The sequence below is a fragment of the Labeo rohita genome, chromosome 12, assembly GCF_022985175.1.
Source record: "Labeo rohita strain BAU-BD-2019 chromosome 12, IGBB_LRoh.1.0, whole genome shotgun sequence".
Taxonomy (NCBI): domain Eukaryota; kingdom Metazoa; phylum Chordata; class Actinopteri; order Cypriniformes; family Cyprinidae; genus Labeo; species Labeo rohita.
In genome coordinates this window covers 12770941-12793009 of record NC_066880.1, presented here as the reverse complement: position 1 = coordinate 12793009, position 22069 = coordinate 12770941, and the positions used below count along the sequence as shown (strand labels likewise).

Here is a 22069-nt window from a genome sequence, read left to right as displayed (position 1 = left end):
GTCACGGATACACTTATTAAAAGAATGTTTCTGGTTCAATGAGACTGAAGCATCTGCTATGTACTCTCCATTACCACTGAAAATAATTTTGTCCTTCAGTTTGTTAAAACAAACACAAATCTTGTTTACAGCAATGCACTTGCAAAGAAAATCAATGGTGCAAGACCTTCCAGAGCGTTTAAAAGCAAAACAAGTCCTGCTCATAGTTGGTTAAACCATTTATATCAGTGCATGTATATTAATTTGTCTGTACAAAGTGTGCGTTATTTGATATGTAAGTGGTTTTTCAGCAGTGGGAATACTTCGATTTTGGTTCTGCATTAGTGATCTAATTCCTGTGGATTTGTCTCTGCGAAAAGTCCCTTTTTGGTATTATTGCACGTATCATCAGAAAATTGCAGGGTTTACTGGCTTTATATGGTCAAGAGAGGAACTCTGCATAGAAGATGATGGTAAACAATTTTGTTGCTCTAGTCTCATGTAAACACATATAATGTTTGTAGTTCTACACACAACAGTGTGTGCTTCAAAACTGATTTTAGTGTAACACTTTTACAGTCCCATTGACTTCTCTTCAAGTGCATAATTGTAAACATGATTTTTCTTTAAACATAGTAGTTATTTTCTTGGTAATCAACAGCATAAATGGATCGTTAATCAGGAAATGACAATTTAATTTCAAAATGTCAATATTTACTCACTTTTCTCTTGTTGAGCCATTAATCATACTGATTAATGGCTCAAAAAATAAGTGTGACACAATGCAGATTTATTATGCAATGGCTTCAAATCATTACTAACATGCATTTAAAGGGATAGTTCACCAAATAATGACAATTCTGTCATTAGTTACTCACCCTCATGCCGTTCCAAAGCTGTAGGTCCTTCGTTCGTCTTCAGAACACAAATTAAGATATTTTTGATGAAATCCGACATCTTTCTGGCCTTGCATAGACAGCAATGCAACTACCACATTCAAGCCCCAGAAAGGTAGTGAGGACATCATTAAAATCGTCTATGTGACACCAGTGGTAATGTTACAAAGCTATAAGAATACTTTTTGTGCACAAAGAAAAGAAAAATAATTACTTTATTCAACATTTGTTCTCTACCGTGTCAGTCTTCGCCTCTCATTCACAAGAGTACCAATGGCACATGTCTTTACGACCTTTTATTAACCTTGAAGGGTCAGAAAGATCTCGGATTTCATCAAAAATATCTTCATTTGTGTTCTAAAGATGAACAAAGGTCTTACCTTTTTGGAACGACACAAGGGTGAGCATTTAATGACAGAATTGTCATTTTTGCGTGAACTATTCCTTCAAGTTTTCAAAGAAAACATGTTTTAAAACACTGGCCTGTTATTTTTAAAGTGGGGAAGTCCACCGGTTTTTGTTATTGTCGTATGGAGATGTGACTGTTGTTTGCTCGTCATAAACTTAGTGGTCGGAGGTCAGACTGATGCCATGGGAAAGTAGTGACACAGTCCTCTTCTTTTTTTAATGCAGGCTGGCTATTTCCAGAATACCAGCCATTTTTTTAAGTTAACAATGACATTATCCCTCCAGCTCTCTTCTTCTGAAGTGTGGCCATGCCGTTTTGCTCATCATCAGGACAAATGTTCATAGAGCTCTAGTTCCCCCTTCTGGATGTCAGTGGTAGAATCAAGTGTTTCACCTGTGAGCAATACAATGAACTGTACTGATTTAATTAAGAAATGCAGCTTGCTTATTCTGGTTTAAAGAATCAGTATGCGTTTAAAATTTTAGCATTTGCTCACCCTCATGATGTCATGCAAGTTTAGAAGGATGCGGGTGAGTAAATGATGGCATAATTTGGGTGATCTGTTTCTTGTTTATTCGTTCGGAAATCTTCCTTCTGGCTGCTTGTGTTATAGTCTACAAACTTCTCTCCTTCCTTCATTTCTCCTCTGTTTTTTCTCTGTGTAATGTCATTCACGTCAAACCTCGTCATCTCCTCTGCCTCTGTCTCTGTCTGTTCTCTTTCTCTCTCTTCGTCATTCATTCTGTCTGCCACATGCTGGGGCTTTTAGCGGAGGCCTATGTTTGACTCAGTTTCCCTGGTGATCCAGGGGTCATTGGAAGGAGAGCTCAGCCTCATGGACAACCTATCTGGCTCCATCTGCCACTACTACGCTCTGCCCCCCCTTCCCAGCAAGCACTGCACTGAGAAACAGGTCAATGGCATCCCCGTTCACCCAGCTTTGCCTTGTACCACACTCCTCTGCCTGTCTCTTTCCCTTCTTCTCTCGCTCCTTTTCTCTCTCTGGACCACTTAAACTTACATAATAGCACTGAAACAAAACCCACCTCTGCACTCTGGGATTTCCAGCGCTCTTTAGAAAGCAAGGACTTGGTTCTGCTCCAGCAATAGCCATTTGTTGAAGCGTACTTATTTCCTGATCCCACAAGAGTGACAAAGTCTTGCAAAATTGTCTGAAATTTGTGCCTCGCTCCAAAGATCATTAATAGCAAAAAAAAGTGATGGACTCATCAGGCTGGAGTCACGGAGGTAATGTGTGGATCGATAAAGAGCTGGGCCGCTGTTGAATTATGCAAGGAAATCTCTTTTGGTCTGTTTCACATTGAAATATTTCATTAAATTGCATTAGCATTGCAAAAACGTAGGCTTCTAAAAGCCTTTTTTAAATGTAATTGGAGAATCTTTAATGTCTTTATGGAAATAGCTGCCGCTTTTATTTTGACGACTTTGCAAAAAGTTGTTCCAGCCCAAACTCTCGGGGACAATTAGACAATGCAGCATGCAGGATTTCGCCTGCTGACGTTTGAGGATTTATGAAAAAGATTGCGCATTATTTCTCTTTGAACGTAACTGAGTTTGACCTTGTGTTCCTGATATAACTTTAATATCTGAGGACTATTAAACTTCAGGATATCCATCATGGCTACTGAAGGAAGGCTATATGTATCCTGTCAGCTGACTTTGGAGGATCATCCATCAGGGCTGAGCAAATTTCTGAATTGAAGAATTGGCTTTATTTCGGTTCATAAGTGTGAATTTGACTTGCATTAGCCATGGCAGACAGCAAGTTGATTTGCAATGACAGGAAGAATTATAGTGTTTAATTTCAAAGAAATTCAACCCAAATCGAATATTTATCTGATTTATAAACCTGCAAAACATTTAAACAAATCTTTGGAGTGACCAACATTTAAAATTTGTTTTGACAAACTGTTCTTTTATATGAATTTCTTTGAAATTTAATTCTACTTCCTTACATTGCAGTTTGAATTGCAATTCTCCATGCTGTTATATTAATTCAGGAATTGGAATTTAAAATACCTTTTTGATCCCAATCCAAACGGCACACATCTCTGAACTGTTATGTTTCGCTAAAAATGATCTGACTTCACCACATTTAGTTGTATTTATTTACTTGCACTAACCTGTGTGATAGTTTATACGTGTCTTCTAACTATGCATGTGCTGGTTGCCCGTCTCACTCTTGGCTCGTCTCTTCTTCTTTAGATTCCTCTAGCCGAGATGGAGGCTCTGTCTCTGGCGTCGGAGAAATCCTGGTCCTTAGCTCTGACGGATGACTCTGTCCCAGATGATTTTAACCCCCTCTTACTAACCAGTCAGGAGTGCAATGTATTTAACAGTAGAGCAACGTTCATTTTCCACTCCTGCCTCTCTGCCTTACACTGCTTCCAAAGACATCTGCCCTCTCCACCCTGCTTCAGTATTTGACCCTGAATATGTTAGCCCTAAATAATAGATATCCTCAGTTAAATGTTTTAAGCTAGTTACTGCACAGTTTAGGCTAAATGTTCTTAAGAGTGGCACCTTGAAGGTCCCCTTGGTTTCTTGTGGTACCCCATGTTGCTGAAAGTGTCAAATCTTAGTGACACTACTAAATTTCGCAGTACCTGTTTCAAATAAATGCAGGTTTTCAGTGCTAAATAGTTTTTCTAGAAAGCATCAGCTGACAAATGCTAAAATATGTTTAATATGACAGAATATTAAGTTAGTTGCTGCTGTTAATCACTATACTTTCTACTGACTTACACTGCAGTTTTTTTTTATTGAAAATACAAAAAAAAATATATATATATTTCCTGTGATGGCTGAATTTTTGTCAGTCGTTACTCTAGTCTTCAGTGTCACATAATTCTTCAGAAATCATTTGGTGCTCAAGTAACATTTTTTATGTTGAAAACATAAAATTTGTAAGTTTACATCTAGGAAATCTGTAATAATGTCAGAACTGCAAGATATAAACTCACAATTGTGACTTTTTTCTGATAATTGCATGATATAAACTAGCAATTATGAGTTATAAAGTAAGAATTGCAATATATAAATTCAGAATTGCGGCATATAAACATTTCAATTGCAATTGTGAGAAATAAAATCATATATATATATATATATATATTTTTTTTTTTTGTCAGATTTGCATTTGTATCTTGCAATTCTGACATTTCTCTCGCATTTGCAAGTTCATATGCTGCAGTACTCAGAATTGTGAGATATAATCTCATAACTTGAGTTATAAAGTCCAGTCTGAGGAGAAAAAAGACTGGTAGTGAGTTTTTGTGTTCTAAAGTCAGAATTGTGAGCGACAAACTGGTAATTCTGAGAAAAAAAGTCAGTTGTGAGTTATAAACTCGCAATTCTGACTTTTTTTTCCTCAGAATTGCCTGATATTAACTCGCATTTGTGTGTTATAAAGTCAGAATTGCAAGATATAAAGTCAAAATTGCAGCATATAAACTTGCAGCTGCGAGAAATTAATTTTATCTCACAATTCTGACTTTTGCTCACAATTTTATATGCAAGTTTATATGCTGAAATTCTATTTTTCTCAGAGTTGTGAGTTTTTGTGTTCTAAAGTCAGAATGGCAAGAGATAAACTGGCAATTCTGAGAAAAAAAGTCATAATTGTGAGATATAAACTCGCAATTCTTACATTTTTTTCTCAGAATTGTATGATATAAACTCGCAACTGAGATATAAAGTCAAAATTGGCGCATATAAACTTGCAATTGCGAGAAATAAAGTCTGATATAATTTTTTTTGTCTATATTGTGTTTGTATCTTGCAATTCTGACTTTTTTTTCTCGCAACTGCAAGTTTATATGCTGCAGTTCCGACTTTTTTTCTCAGAATTGCCTGACATAAACTCACAATTGTGAGTTATAAAGTCAGAATTACGAGATATAAAGAACTGTGGCATATAAACTTGCATTTGCTAGAAATAAAGTCAATTTGTTTTTGTCAGAATTGCATGTTTGTATCTCAAAATTCTGACTTTTTTTCTGACATTTTTGTCTCCAAATTGTGAGATATAAGCTCACAATTGAGTTACAAAGTCCAGTCTGAGGTGGAAAAAAGACTGATATTTTCTAAGAAATGTAAGTTTATGTGTTTTTATCTCGCAATTCTGACTTTTTAACTCGCAATTGCGAGTTTGTATAATGCAATTCTGAGTAAAAAAGGCAGAATTGTGAGATGAGAACTTGCAATTGCAAGAAAAATGCGGGCGTCCATATAACAGAAAATTCACCTGTTGCTTTTGATCAATTTAATGCATCCTTGCTGAATAAAAGTAATAATGTCTTTAGAAAAACTAACTTAACTTTTGAATGTTAGTGTACATTAAATATAAACAAGTATTACATTTAATGTCAATATATAATAAAATATATATAACAGCTCCTCTTAAATAGCATTGTCAGTGTTTTTAACCTCTGAATGCCACAAATGACCAACCAGAATCAAGCATTTCAGAGAGTTAGCTACTTTCTTACAGTAGCTTGTAGTTTAACCAACTACTACTGTAAGAAAACTGATTGTAGTTTAGATACTTTATAATATGAGTAGCTTGTATATCAGATTCCAAGCTTCCCTAATACTGGTGCTTTCTCTCTACACGTGTAACCTAATTAAATACCTGCCGTGCCAGGGGTGTATGATTAATTTACACCAAAACGATGCCAGTAATCTGTTTTCTGACACTTGGTAGTCTGATGAATTTGTAAAAGCAGAGCATCTTCTTTATAAGCACTTTATGCAGAGCTGAGAGGCGAGTGTGTTTGGAAGCTTTGGGGGTTTCTAACCGTCTGCTTCTCTCTTTCTCTTTCTCTCTTTTCTCCGCTCTCTCTGTACATTTCGCACCAGCCTGGCGTTTGTATGGTCCAGTCCAGTCCAGTAGAATAGTATTACTGCCTGTCAACCTGCTCCTTACCTGTCTGGGTTCTGCAGCTATGTCCCTGTTCTTCCTCCCACACGTCTAAAGGCCATTTCTGAACCTCTTCTCCATCTAGTCTCTTCATACTTTATAGATGTTCCTGTTTGCACCCTCAATCTATCTGTCTTCACATCTACCTGTCTGTTATTTTATCTTTTGTGTATTAAAAGTGAAGTTTCTCCCTAGTACCATGCTTCTTGAAAGAACATAGGAGTGTGGTATGGGGTTGGCTTCTTCTGTCTGCCAGCTACAGTAGTACAGGCTCTGGGCGCAGCTTCTGAAGGGAGGAGGCTGATGGTTTCTGTCACTTCGCAATTGAATTCATATTCATTGTCTCAGAACTATGCCCATAGATCCATAAATAATTTATACATAGCATTTCTCAGATGAGTGAAATTTAGAATCTAGCCTGTTCTCATTTTTCTGTGGTATTTATGTGGATGAAAAATGTGCACTGAGACGTGCATAACTTCATAATGTCTATAAAGTTGGATAAAAAATGGCACCATAAATTGAAATGGATATGTAAATGTTACCCAGAAAGAACAATAATAAGTGGAAAAGCAGCAGATTTACTCAAAACTTAATCAAATGTCATTATAGTTTACTAGTACTATAATTATTAGTATAAGTATTAATTATTAACTTGAAAATGAGAAATTCTGAGGAGTGATACTTCAAAAAAGAACACACAAACACCAAAAATGTATCACTAATATGGTTTAGAAGACTAATTTAAAGGAATAGTTCACCCAAAAATTTAAATTCTGTCATTAATTAGTTAAAAATTACAGCTGAACCACTGTCACATGGACTATTTTATTGATGCTCTTACTACCTTTCTGGGCCTTGAACGTGGTAGTTGCATTGCTGTCTATGCAGGGTCAGAAAGCTCTCAGAATTCATCAAAAATATCTTAATTTGTGTTCTGAAGATGAACAAAGGTGTTATGGGTTTGTAACGACATGATGGTGAGTAATGACAGAATTTTTATTTAACAGATTAGCAGACCAAATTTTCTAAACTGAGTCAGTGTGTTTGATTCAATCTGATTCATGAATCATTCAGTCTTGTGAACTGGATGAGGAAATTCACTAAAAAATTATTAACATATTCATATAAGAAATATGCATTTGCATTCATACTTGATCAGTCTCCTCCCTATGTCTAGTGCGCAGTGATGTTTGCCTTTCATTGTATGCTAACCAGTCCAGCCTCTATGTATTAGGTACAATGTGTGTGCGTGTGCGTCCATGTGTTCATAAGGGCCCCTGATGCTTCAAACACAAGTACCAGTTCTCACCTTGACTTGCATCTCTTTTAATGCCCCTCAGACTACAGCTCCAGCAGATCCCCCAGACCCCCAGCAGCCAGACGAGCTAACGGATGAGCACTTACTGTATGTGAAAAAGACCTCAGTGGGCCGCACGCATTCTCTGCCCAATGACAGCTACATGTTCCTGCCGCTGCAGCCCAACTCAACCCACAGCACCCACACAACCTCACCTCACCTCGCTCAGACAGGTACAGCACTGCATTTCTGAATTTGTGTGTACAAAAGTCAATAGTTCTGTAATACGAAATGTCTCCTTACACAGGGTCTACAGGCTCTATCCAGGCTCAAACAGAAGAACCCACACAGCACTTGATTGTGCCCACAGATCTGTTCAGACCGATCAGTCCTCATAGCTTATCAGACTCAGAGAGCATCCCACGAATCCCCCCACCTCGCCGGGCACACACTCTCTCACGAACCCTGCGCAGACAGGTGAGCTCAGGTTTAGTCTTCTCAGTCTTTTCATTGCTTCCTTTGAAATGTGTTTCGCTTATAGAGTCTGTTCTATTAACAAATGTTGATGCACTCTGGGTTTGTTGATTGCACATAGTAGCTCTGTTTCAAAACCTAGTGAGCTGCCTCAAAAAATGAGTACTTCTTATATAGAGTTGATGTCAAAAGTTTACATACACCTTGCAGAATCTGCAAAAATTAGAGGGATTATACAAAATGCATGTTATTTTTTATTAGTACTGATGTGAAAATGATATTTCACATAAAAGATGTTTACATATAGTCCACAAAAAAATAACAGTTGAATTTATAAAAATGACCCTGTTCAAAAATTAACATACACTTGATTCATAATACTGTGTTGTTACCTGAATGATCCACGGCTGTGATTTTTTTGTTTAGTGATAGTTGTATGTGAGTCCCTTGTCATGAACAGTTAAACTGTTTGTTGTTCTTCAGAAAAATCCTTCAGGTCCCACAAATTCTTTGGTTTTTCAGCATTTTTGTGTATTTGAACCCTTTCCAACAATGACTGTATGATTTTGAGATCCATCTTTTTACACTGAGGGACTCATATGCAACTATTTCAGAAGATTTAAATGCTCACTGATGCTCCAGAAGGAAACACGATGCATTAAGAGCTAGGGGTGTAAACTTTTGAACAGAATAAAGATATGTACATTTTTCTTATTTTGCCTAAATATCTTTTTTTTTTTTTTTTCCATTTAGTACTGCCCTTTAGAAAGCTACAGAAGATACTTACATGATTACTACAAGACAAAATAAGTTAAATTTACCATGATCTTTAAATTCCAAAAGTTTTCACCCCCAGCTCTTAATGCATCTTGTTTCCTTCCTCAGTTTGTCCTCCTACATCAAAAATGGATTTAAAAATCATACAGTCATTGTTGGAAAGGGTCCAAATACACAAAAATGCTAAAAAAATTTGTGGAACCTGAAAAAATTTCTGAAGAACAGCAAGCAATTTAACTGTTCAGGACAAACAAGGGTAATTTTTATAAATTTTTTTTTTTTTCTTGTGAGCTAAAGTCAGTGTTTTTATGTGAAATATCATATTCAGGTCAGTAATAAAAAATAACATGCATTTTTTATGATCCCTCTTATTTTGGTAAATGAGTAACATTTTGCAGATTCTGCAAGGTGTATGTAAACGTTCAAGAGTTTGGGGTCAGTAAGATTTTTAAAATGTTTTTGAAAGACGTCTTTTATTCTCACCAAGGCTGCATTTATCGTATTTGATCGAGAATACAGTAAAAACAGTAATACTGTATTTTTTTGTAGCAGTACTGTAAATTTTAAATTTCAGTATTTTTTTCTAAATTTAGTTTACAGTGTTACATGATCTTTCTCACTGTATGTATTGTGTAGCAGAAGTACACAGTACATAGTACCTTTGCATTTGGAATGCAACTTTAGAATCTGGCTAAAGCAAGTTATTTTATAGGGGACATCGGATGCAAAATTCACTTTTACATGGTGTTTACATATAAATGTGTCTTAGCAGTGTGTGGATACAGCCACGTTTTAATAACACAAATCCATTCACTCCTTTTTCTATCCCCCCATAACCTAAACCCTGTCAATTATCAAGCCGTTTTTATTTTCTGGCCCCACCCACGACCGTTGATAGACAGGCCCATATTAGCATATTTTCACTCTCACCCAGTTGTACGTTGTCCGCCATTTTCTCAGTGCTCGAGCAGCTTTAGCAACAACGTCTTGTAAGCAATGCAGGTGTTTTGTAGTAAGATGTAGAAGTAAACATAGGAGTCTTAATTCTCTCCCAACATCAGAGCCACTGTGGACGCAGTGGATTAGTTTTGTTTTTGATGGTAAGGCCACAGAATACACAAATAACAGAAGAGAGGGGTGGAGTGAGAAGTAGCTCATTATCATTTAAAGAGACATGCACTATATCTGGTCACTGTGAACAGAGCTGTTTTTGACCAGGTAAAAAGGGTGTTGTTTTACTTGGCCATTGAGGAATTTTAACCAGGTTGCAGATATTCAGTATAGACTGAATCATACCAACTTGTGCAAAATAGGCATCCAATGTTCCCTTTAAGCATCAATATATGACTCTTGTATATATGACTGCATACGAAGCAGCACATGACTCTTTAAAATGTTGCCTCCGGCAGCTCACTTAAGCTTTGTAACAGAGCAGTTTTCTCTCTGCTTGTCTTCTCTCATCACGCATAATATTTCTTGTCTATGGATTGTGATTGGAGACTTATGGGAATGTGACTGGTATGAAGTCTGACACCTCTGCACTGTTGATCTCTCCCTTTGGCTAGTATATTTCTTCTCTAAATCCTACCTGCATTCTCTCCTTTTTTTCTGCTGCTTTTTGGCCTGCGTACCCTCTAACGTGACTTACTCCGAGCAGCTCAGCATGGTACAACCCAAGCCTGACCCCGAGCTGCTCCTGAGGCACAGATACTCCTGTTTCTGAGAGAGCTGGAATGGGCTGCTTGGTTCAGCTGGCCTCCAGCGCCACAGATCCTTGAACTCCGTCCCCAACTCAGTCCCTCCTTCTCCTACCACACCCCCCTAAAACCCGTTCCTCCAGCCCAACGCATTTCACAATGGCTACTGTAAAGGCCAAAACTGCAGGGTGAAGATCATGGGGAATGAAATGAGTTGACTGACATCTCATTCGAGTTGCTTAAGACATTATATGCAATGCCATTTAGAGGTTATGTAAACGCAGATCATTTTAATTCTGGTCATTATGATTTTTATTTAAAAGAAAATCTTCTAAAAATATGTATTCAAACAGCATGTCTGAGTCAATTGTTGGTCATGCAAATGTAAAAACAATTTTCTGCCACTAGGGGGCAGCATAGTTTCAATCATACAAGTTTCAACATCAAACAGGGATGCTTATGGCTCAGCCTCTTACTTAATGTCAGCTAACTTTCCAAATTTGACATGGTTTCCTCGTGATCTTTAGCCCCTCCCAAAACACCCACCCACCTCTCTCCTACTGGGCCTGTTTCTCTCGGACTCCCTTGATTAAAAGCAAGTGACAGTTTTAGGTATAATTCTGAGAGAAGGAGACCCCAGAAAGAGACGTGGGTCTTGTGGTCTGTTGCAGTAGCCCAGTGGCTCAGAGTGCAGTCTGCCAAACAGTGCCTGTAGTTTTGCCCTAGGGTAAATGTTTCTCTGCCCTAGTTAAAACAGTACATCTATTACAAACTTTTCTCTGAAAGTGCAATTGATATTGTTAGTTTTCACCTATGTGACTTCACCCACAGCAGTAGCAAGTACAGTGCTGCTACTCAGGCATTGTGTCAGCTTAGTTCATGGTAAAGAAGAGACATAAAGATATAAAGCAAAGGAAGACAAATATTGATTTGCTAACTTTCTCCAGTATACTGTACACTTTCTGATTTTGGTGAAAGTGCACTAGGTATACTTTCCTATCAGTAAAGGCAAAAACAAGGCCTGGGGGCGGTTCTAGGGTCAGGGGGTTTTCAGTGCTTTGCCCAAACCTCTGTGGATGCATATGAGTCATCATTTGATTAAATATTAGAGTATTAAAAAATTTAAGTAAGTGTTGAAATGTTACATCTGGAAGATATCATTTTATGAAGTAAATATTTATTTTACCGGTTAAAAAAATTAAAAAAGGTCTCATCTCTATGCATGCCAAACGTACAGGTTCACAGTAGTGTCATGACTTGTCAAAGCAAGTGTTTTGTTTATAAGATAATATACGGCTTAAATAAGTGCTTTTGAGGGAAAAATAGTTGGCCATGGCTTCATAAAAGATTTCCAAGAGCCGCAAGTGGTCAGGCTCGAGCACAAAAGTATATTCCGTTCTCTCTGCAAAATACTAAGTGCGTATTGCATCTGGATGGAGTGCAGCTCTGACCAAAAAGTCAGTAGATCCTCTACTTTCTTCTTTCATGTCTGATTTATAGAACGGATTACTAGAGACCTGACATTAAAACTCAAAGTAATAAAAACCAAAATGCGGGCATAAGCCCTGGAAGCCCATCCCTAGGACCGTCCATGAGCCTAAAAAGGACTAAGAATGTTTTCAACTAGTGGTTAACTGGTTGTTAAATTAGGAATGTTACTTCAGAATGTTTTGTAGCACAATTTAAGCACTATTTTTGTCGGTTAAAGGTTTAACGCGTGGCCGGGATGTTTTGGTACGTTTTGTGGCGAGTCGCTTCGTTTGATACTTTCAAGTTTGATACAAACTTTTGAAAATAGAAGAACATCAACATCAGATTCTAAATGTTGGCTACCTCTGATTGGGGCTATGAATGCATTCAAAACAGATGCCCTGAGGCGGCGTCTCTATTTTTCTAATTTCACCTCTAATCCTTTGAAGCAGAGAGCTTGTGGAGTGCAATGCTAATGGTGAACTCCACTCTAACTCCACGGCTCCCCTCCCCTTCCACTAGCTTCTACATCCCTAACATCTCATACTAACCAGTCTCCCTCTCACCTGTTCATGTCCTAATCCCTAATGTTACCCCTTACCTTCCCCTCACCTCCTCCCGTCCCTGCTCTCTTCAGGTGGCAGTGAGTGCTGACTCTCAGGAGACTCTATACACAGAGGGAGGGGAAAACGAGGGTCCCCTGGGGCTTAGGGAACCGTCGGACCCTCCTGTCAACCTTCCACCTCAGCAGCAGCAGCAGCAGCAGCACCAGCCTTCCCTCTTTCTGGTCCCCGCCACACCAGGCGCCTCCCCAAAACCCTCGCGACCTAGCGTCCACACGCAGCACAACCCCTACGACCAGTACAACGTGTTCTCCAGATGTTCCCGCTCCCCGCCCGTCGCATCACTGGCCGCCAGGAAGCAGGAGGAAACGGACTCGGTGGATCAGGAGGTATCCCGAATTATCCGGGCGGGGCTCGCAGGGCGGAGCGACGATGGGATCGGAGGCGGGGCGGGAGAGCAAGGTGCGAGGCGTCAGCTTAAGAAGTACCACAGCGTGGACACTCAGGGCCAGCGAGCTCTGCTGTTACCACGGCCCTTGTCCTGGCTTGACGACCCACGTCGGCACTCCATCGAGGTGTGCTCATCCGTGGAAAGCAGCCCCCAGCGCAGTTCGATCTCCTCGGGCTTCGTCTCACGAGCCGACAGCCTCCAGCAGCAGTCTTCGCCACGCGGCCGCAAGAAGAAGATGAGTCCGCCGTGCATCTCCGTGGATCCGCCCGAGGGTTCGGAGCTTCCGGGAGGCTTTCACCCTGCTCTGGGGATGGTGCCGCCCCCGTTGCCAAGTCGGGACACTTGCCTGAGGAGGCGCGCTCCCTCCAGTGACTCCAAGGACTCGTTTGATTTGGGTGGAGGAGGAGATGGGCTGCCTCAAGAGGGCGTCCCGAACTCCAAGCTATTGACTCTGCCTAGCTTCTCTTTTGAGAAAACAAGCTCTGAGCACTGAACACTTGACTTACACGTTCTCACACACACACACACACACACACACACACACACACACACACACACGCGCACATGACACACGATGCACTCTGTGTATCCGTGATGGTGATAGTAATAGTAATAATATCTTAGAGAGTAATAATGCTAAATGCAACAATGGTGAATACTCCATGATCATGAGGAATAGTAACTATACCTTGTATTTTTATCTCTACTGCCAAAAGAACACAAAAGGATGTTGTGCTGAGGATTAAACAAGCTAATAACGGGACTCTCTCTCCTCAACCTCATGACCTCCTCGTGGAGGTGAGCGCAGAGCCCGGGGGAGGGCGTCCCCTTCTGGCCGTTGCGAAGACTTCACAGCACTGTATTGCTGAACTCCCTAAAGGGCACTGATGAAGGTACAAAGCAATATGAACGTTTTAGAGACACTATTTTCTTAAATTATTGGGCCATAGTGTTTGTAAAGGATGTAGAATTTCTTTTTTTCGATTTCGTTATAGTTTTATTTGTGTCTTTTTGTGATTTTTCTCTTTTTCTCAATGTTTAAATTGTTTGTTGTTTGCTTTATTTTTTCACCATAGGATATTTTTAGCTTTCTTGTTTTAACAAAGACAAAAAGAAAGAAAACATTTTTCAAAGTGCCGGGATCCATGTATTTGTAGGAATAATGATATTATTATTATTATTATTAATAATGATGATATAATATATCTCTTTAAAATAAAGCATTAAACAGCTCTTTGATTTTTAAGCACAAGTATTAGACTGGTGTGCCCTGACTTAATAGTCTTTTGAACACATCTGCGGAACGGATTGTGTGCTTCTTTAATGACTGTCTTTTAGACAAAAGGGAACAAATGCTTACATTAATTGAATTCATGAAGCAGAAAATCACTGCTAAACACGCACAAGCCACAGAAAACCAGATAAGCATTTCTTTTACATTTTAATGGAGCTCTGGTTTAAATTCTGAAAAAAGAAACACAGGACCATATTTCTGCATTGAGGTCAAGAGTGGCCAGGGAGTAAACTATTAGAAAATGGGGAGTTTAGTTTAAACATGGTTTAGTAAATGTATTAATATGTAAGAAACAGCTTTCATTTCTCTGCTCTCGGTGACCTGTAAAACCTAAATTAAAGGGTTAGTTTGCCAAAAAATAAAAATTCAGTCATTACTCACCCTCATGTCGTTCCAAACCTGTAAAACTTTCGTTCATCTTTGGAACACAAACTAAGGTATTTTTGATGAAATCAGAGAGCTTTTTGACCCTATATAGACAGCGATACAACTACCACATTCAAGGCCCAGAAAGGTAGTAAGGATATCATTAAAATAGTCCATGTGATATCAGTAGTTCAACCGTAATTTTATGACACTAGGAGAATACTTTTTGTGTGGAAAGAAAACAAATCTATCGACTTTATTCAACAATTTCTTCTTTCTGCTACAAATGTTAAATCTTAAAATAAAAAGTTAAGGTTACACAGTAAAACAAAACATGCATTAATTGACATATAGTTTATTTATAGTGATTTTCAAAGATTCAATATTGTTTATTTAATTCTAACAAATAAGTTCTTGTTAAAAACTAGCCAAAATGAAAAATAGTTTTCTTAAAATTTCCACACAGGAGAGATTTGGTATTTTTTCCAAACAAAAGGAAATAATAGTTGAAAAATATCGCAGTATCGGCAAAAATCTAATATTTTAGATCCCTAGAAGAAACTGTTGAGTAAAGTCGTTGTTTTTGTTTTCTTGCGCACAACAAGTATTCTTGTGGCTTTATAAAATTACAGTTGAATCACTGATGTCACATGGACTATTTTAACAATGTCCTTACTACCTTTCTGGGCCTTTTCAGTTGCGTACAGTAGCTGTCTATGCAGGGTCAGAAAGCTGTTGGATTTCATCAAAAATATCTTAATGTGTTCTGAAGATGAAAGAGATGAAGATCTTGGTCTTATGATGAAGATCTTATGGGTTTGGAATGACATATAGGTGTTATTATGTAATTAATGACAGAATTTTCATTTTGGGGTGAAAATTTTGCATAGACATCAACCCTCTAAGACCTAAATTAATTTTATTTTGAATTATTTTCCAAAGACATTTTAAAATGGCTTTGAAATACTTGTAGTTCATCCTGCAGCCTCCTTGGAAATTTACCAAGGCCTTTTAGTAGCCACCAGCTTCTTTGATGAGAACCACTACCCTAAGTGACTATAATAAGGGGTTATTTACATATTGTGCCACCCTAACCTTATATTTTACACAACACACGTGCTAGTTAAGGTACATTTAGTTCTTACGCTTAAGCCTCGCTCAGAATCAGAATGCGTGTTGATTGAAGCCGTTGTCAATTGCTCACTGAAGCGATTCTCATGGTTTTCACAAGAGCTAATCGGCACATCTGCAGACCTCCTTTCAAACTCAGGAAAGCTTGCGTTTCACTGAGTCCAACTCTGTAATATACCCTTATTTTGCTTCAAAGTGCTGGATGCAGTCCAAATCTGTGGCTGCAGTTTGTATATGGCTTCAGTGTGTTTGAATCTTGTTTTTGTCATTGGACCAATTTCACTTCAGCAATCTACATAGCTTTCTCCAATCCCACTTGAATTATGCATGTGCAAAATGCATATTGAGTAGTATGCATCAGGATGGTGTTCATAATTATAGTATGATGTGCAAAGAACTTAATGATGTTGCGCACAGCTCTGCACCAGACATTTGGTTACCGTATAAACACTTTATTAGCGGTGTATAATTCTACCTCTAGGATATCTTTAGCGTGGATCACTTTAAAGCAAAGGTGATGCTAAAACTAAAGAATGCAAATGGAGATGTCATCTGTTTGCTATAATATTTAATACTTTGTTACTTCAAACATTTGGCTAACACATCAGAGCAAATACCCTCTCCTTGACACTGAAAGAAGATGATGACGTTCCCACTAAGCTTTTTCCATTAAACTGCAAAATCCTGGAAAACAGCTTGAGTGACCAGATGGAAAAGGAAAACATTAAAGTTATTGGTAAACATCCTCAGGAGGAAATGACAATTAACCTCCACTGTGCTTCTATGCATGTAGATTGTTAGCGATTTGGCTGCTCTCTGAGTTCACACCCCTGAAATGAAGCCTGATAGCTGAGGACTTTCGATATTCAAGCTCTCCTTCCCTCCATGCAGAAGATGAGTATTGGAAAATCTATGATAACTTCATTTACTGAACACGCTGACTTAATCAATTCGACTTCCAAAACATGACGCAGTTCCCGTTGAAAACTGCGATAAGATGGCCTGGCTGAAAATTGAACATTTGGGAAAACAACACATCGAGAGATGTTCTGAGGTGGGTTAAAAGCTCGAAGGCCTTGTTTACCAGCCAAAATGTCATCAAGACTCTTTGGGAGGTCATCAGTGATTGGCCGAGAGTTGCTGTAGCGAGTGTGTGCTCATCAATGTTGCTCTGGCGCTCCGCTGAGCAAGAGTTTGTGTTTCTGAAAGCCAGAAGAAATCCATTCATGACCTCCTTCAAATGTTTGATAAGTGCTTTGACACAAAAAGGTAAATGAAACAATACTTAAAAAACATTTTACTTAGATGTGCTGTTTTTCATTTTCAGTGCTTCTGGGGCATAACAGTTCACTGACTTTACAACAGCACAATGTTCTTTTGAATGAATACTAATGGACTGCAGCGTAAGAAGATAAACACCACTGAGTATGTTTCATTGTTCACATTATTATCTGTAAGACATAAAAGCCATTTTATATGATGTCTCAGATGTTAAGTGAGTGGGAGGTCAGATAATAGAGCTTGATCACTTGAGTCATGTTTTCCCAAGCACATATGCAAATCACAAAAATGCTTGATATTGATTAAGAATTGTCTAGCCTATTAAGAACATTAACAGGACATATGAAACGATTCATTACAGGAAAATAAAATAAAATAAAAAATTCTAAGAGCACATTGTGCTCCCTACAAAAGTACATTTAAATATTTCCATGAAGACAAAGTGATCTCCGTTGGCATAAAGGTAGCCTTCATGTCATTCACTTTAAGAAATCCTTCATAATTGTGCTTTTTTTCAGGTAATTTTATACAGAAAAAGCTTTTAAAAAACAGCCAACAGAAACAGTCTGCGCTGCACGGAACTCTACCCTGGTAAGTCATCTTCCCCCCGATGTAACCTAGATGATTTGATGTCAAACAGCTGTCTGAAATCATGGATGATTTGATGATGGATTTTTTTTTTTTTTTAAAGGACTGAAATGTTTTTGTTATCTACTGAGATTGATAGATTTGCCATTTTGTGCGACCAAACTAAAGCTTACAAAATATTACGTAAGAATGATTTTGTATACTACTTTCTTCAGAAAGTACACTTTAAGAAAAGTCCATGTTCCTTAGAGATTTTTTTTCACCTGTTCTTTAAATCATGTATTGCATTTTGTAGTTAAAGGAGAAGTCCACTTCCAGAACAACAATTTACAGATAATGTACTCACACCCTTGTCATCCAAGATGTTCATGTCTTTCTTTGTTCAGTCCTAAAGAAATTGTGTTTTTTTGAGGAAAACATTTCAGGATTTTTCTCCATATATGGTGCCCAGGGTTTGAAGTTCCAAAATGCAGTTTAAATGCGGCTTCAAATGATCCCAAATGTGGTTGTAAACGATCCCAAACAAAAAAGAAGGGTCTTATCTAGCGAAACGAATGGTTAGGGAGTCGGGCTTGTAACCGACAGGTTGCGGGTTCGAGTCCCAGGTCTGGCAGGGATTGAAGGTGGGGAGAGTGAATAACCAGCATTCTCTCCACCCCCAATACCACAACTGAGGTGAGTACCTTGAGCAAGGCACCGAACCCCCAGCTGCTCCCCGGGCGCCACAGCGATAGCAATATGGCTGCCCACTGCTCCGGGTGTGTGTTCACGGTGTGTGTGTGTATGTGTGTGCGCGTGTTTGTTCACTACTCACTACTGTGTGTGTGCACTTGGATGGGTTAAATGCAGAGGACAAATTCTGAGTATGGGTCACCATACTTGGCCTCACTTCACGTCCTTTCCTTTCCTTTCCTTAAAAAATACAATTTATATACTTTTTAATCTCAAACGCTCGTCTTTTCTTACTCTGCCTGAACTCTGTGTATTCTGACTCAAGACTGTTAGGGTATGTTGAAAAACTCAGACCGTATTTTCTCCCTCAACTTCAAAAATCATTTAAAAATCATCCTACATCGCTGCAGAAGTACCGACCAAGTCTTTGCAATGTGAACATGCAAAGATGATCAAACACGCTTAACAAAAAAGGTAAAACAGCGATATAGGGCGATTTTGAAGTTGAGGGAGAACATGAGATGGGAGTTTTTCGACATACCCTAACTGTCCTGAGCCAGAATACAATGAGTTTAGGGAGAGTAAGACAAGATGAGTGTTTGACATTAAAAAGTATATAAATTGTGTTATTTTTATGAAAATAATCGATCGTTTCGCAAGATAAAACCCTTCTTTCTCGGCTGGGATTGTTTACATCCGCATTTGGGATTGTTTGAAGCCGCATTTAAACTGCATTTTGAAAGTTCAAACTCGGGGCACCATAGCAGTCCATTATATGGTGAAAAATGCAGAAATGTTTTCCTCAAAAAACATAATTTCTTTACGACTGAAGAAAGAAAGACATGAACATCTTGGCTGACATGGGGGTGAGTACATTATCTGTAAAATTGTTGTTCTGGAAGAAATGTCTGTAAACTTAACAGAAAATGTACTGGTAATTTTCCAACACTTATCTGTTTTTCTATACATTTTTTTTTCTTAGTGTATGAAGCTGGCCAAAAAGAAATTATTTTCTAAAAATTATAACAAGCCGTATCAACCAAGAAGCAGTGATTCAATGGTAGAATTGATTTGTGGAAGATAATGTGGAAAAAAATTACTCCGTGTTGATTGCAGTAACTTTCTTTGGCATTTTTAACTCTCATTCAGTTATACATACCTTAACGCCATTTGTCATGTCTTGCATGAGGAGTTCAGGGCCTGTGAGGTCTGGCCTGAGCACTGAGTACGGAGGTTCCAGGGGATCCGGTGTTAGCCTGGTAAAGTCTTTATCCTGTTGGAGACGCTGCCTCCGGTTCCCTGGATTTGGTCCCCAGTGACCCTGTTGGGTCTTTTAGGGCAACTGTATTTTTTGCTGTTGGACCTGTGTATGAATTTTGATAGGTTACACTCTGATTGCATCAAAAATACACTTCAGTGCATGATGGTCACAAAAATAGTCAAGTTTATCTTTCTCTAAAGTTTTTTATTCATTTTATCTGTCTGTCAGCGCTTTCATTCCACAGTCTCCTATTAAGTTTGTTCTAATTTTTCATTCATTCTTATGTGTACAGTAAATTTGCACACAGAAATTCATAAGGATTGATTGTAGATGCCATCATTATTCTGTGGAGTGAGGTGCGCAAGAAATCAATACCATGACCAATACCTGACATTACATTCCATGTCCGTACAAGAAAAATAAAATATTTACTATGCTGTCAAAGAAAAACAGCAAGCATTTTTTCCTCCTATCTGGGCAGCATTATATTACATTAGCATGTATCCCAAGGAACTAAAGAAATAAAAATTCATTTTAAAAGTGAAGGGTAATACTCATGACTCATGCACTCAATGCCAAAAGTAACGCTAATCGCATTAAAGTGCAGAGCAGTAAACACAAAGAGAAAACATGGTGAGTTTTATGAATTAACATATTGAAGAAGCTCAAGAGCTGAATGTTATTTTGTATGCAGAGAGTGTTTTAGGAACAGAAAATAACCTTGTATTATATCACTTGCCAACAAAATACAAAGTTAAGGAAAAAACTTTCTTCAACAAGATCAGGTTTTAGATTTAAAAAGCAGAGAGAGATCGAAGAGATGATTAAGGGAAAAAATCACATCTGTGCAGAAACGTTCAAACAAAATCTGATATGAGATCCAGTCAGTTTGCCATCTCTATGGACAGGTCTATCCTGAAATTGAATTGTTTCATGTCCTCTAGACATTACTTTTCTGAATGTCTGAGTTTTTTATTCTTTTGATTTATTGGGCCATATATCATTCAAAATCCCTTTTGTTTATTGACCTCAAGGGTACACCAAAGGACATGAGTAATGAGAGTTGTTTTTTTTTTTTTTTTTTTTTTTTTTTTTTTTTATGGAAGCCTGTTTCCGCCACTGAATAAAAAAATAAAACAATTGACTTTTTGAGAAAAAATGTCAGAATTGCATGATACAAACTTTTTTTCTCAGAATTGGTAGATATAAACTCACAATTACGAGTTATATAGGCAGAATTGCGTGATATAAAAGCACAATAGCGAGAAATAAATTCTGAATTGCAAGATATAACTCTGAATTCTGAATTCAGCTTTTTTTCTCAGAGCTGCAAGATATAAACTTTGAGAAATAAAGACAGAATTGTGAGATAAAAACTGGTAAGTCCGAATTCTTACTTTTTTTCTCAGAATTGCGTGATGTAAACTCACAATTGCAAGAAATAAAGTCAGATAAAATTGTGAGATAAAAAAAAATTCTGAATTCAGACTTTTTTTCCCCAGAATTGCAAGACAAACTCACATAAATTCATTTTTTTTCCCTCAGTGTTATGTGATAAAAACATACAATTGTGAGAAATAAAATTAATTATTATTATTTATTTTTTTTTCAGAATTACAAGATAAAAACTCAAAATTCAGATTTTTCCCCCCCTCAGAATTGCTTGATATAAACTTCTAATTACGGGTTATAAAGTTAGAATTGCGAGATATAAACTTAAAATTCTTACTTTTTCACCCTCAATATTGCGTGATAAAAACTTACAGTTGTGGGAAATAAAGTGAATTCTGACTTTTTTTCTCAGAATTTCTAAATAAAAACTCACAATTCTGACTTTTTTGTCCTCAGAATTGCTTGATATAAACTTGCAATTACAAGTTATAAAGTCAGAATTGCGATATATATTCAATTCTTACTTTTTCCCCCTCAATATTGTGTGATTAAAAACTTACAATTGTGGGAAATAAAGTCAGAATTGTGAGACAAAAACTTGTAATTCTAAATTCTGACTTTTTCTCAAAAAATAAAGTTAGAATTGCGTGATATAAACTCACAACTGCAAGTTATAAAAAAGTCCGAGTTTGAGAGGGAAAAAACCTGATATGTTCTCAGAATTGCTAGTTTATATCTCAAAATTCAGACTTAATAACTCGCAATTAAGAGTTATAAAGTCAGAATTGCAAGATAAAAACTCACGATTCTGACTTTTTCCTCAGAATTGCTTGATATAAACTCGCAATTGCAACTTATGTCAGAATTGCGAGATATAAGCTCACAATTCTGACTTTTTTTTTCACAGAATTGTGTGATGTAAACTCACAACTGCAAGTTATAAAAAAGTCCGAGTTTGAGAGGGAAAAAACCTGATATGTTCTCAGAATTGCTAGTTTATATCTCAAAATTCAGACTTAATAACTCGCAATTAAGAGTTATAAAGTCAGAATTGCAAGATAAAGTTGTGTAAAATTTACATCACACAATTCTGTGAAAAAAAAAGTCAGAATTGTGAGCTTATATC

The 22069-nt window shown here is 37.7% G+C and overlaps 1 protein-coding gene across 11 annotated transcripts in view; it reads left to right on the top strand.

The window, feature by feature from the left end:
- Positions 1-14204, top strand: part of cacna1g (calcium channel, voltage-dependent, T type, alpha 1G subunit) — a 162906-nt gene extending 148702 nt beyond the window's left edge. For 6 of the 11 annotated variants that reach the window (XM_051124015.1, XM_051124013.1, XM_051124014.1 and 3 more), the window contains 5 exons: positions 2054-2197; positions 3511-3633; positions 7570-7759; positions 7834-8003; positions 12582-14204. In XM_051124015.1, coding sequence (XP_050979972.1) covers positions 2054-2197; positions 3511-3633; positions 7570-7759; positions 7834-8003; positions 12582-13451 — 1497 coding nt within the window. In that variant the 3' untranslated portion in view covers positions 13452-14204. Of the gene's footprint in view, positions 1-2053; positions 2198-3510; positions 3634-7569; positions 7760-7833; positions 8004-10434 lie in introns of all 11 variants that reach the window. The other 5 variants (XM_051124019.1, XM_051124018.1, XM_051124020.1 and 2 more) reach the window with 4 other exon arrangements.
- The last annotated feature ends 7865 nt before the right edge of the window (positions 14205-22069 follow it).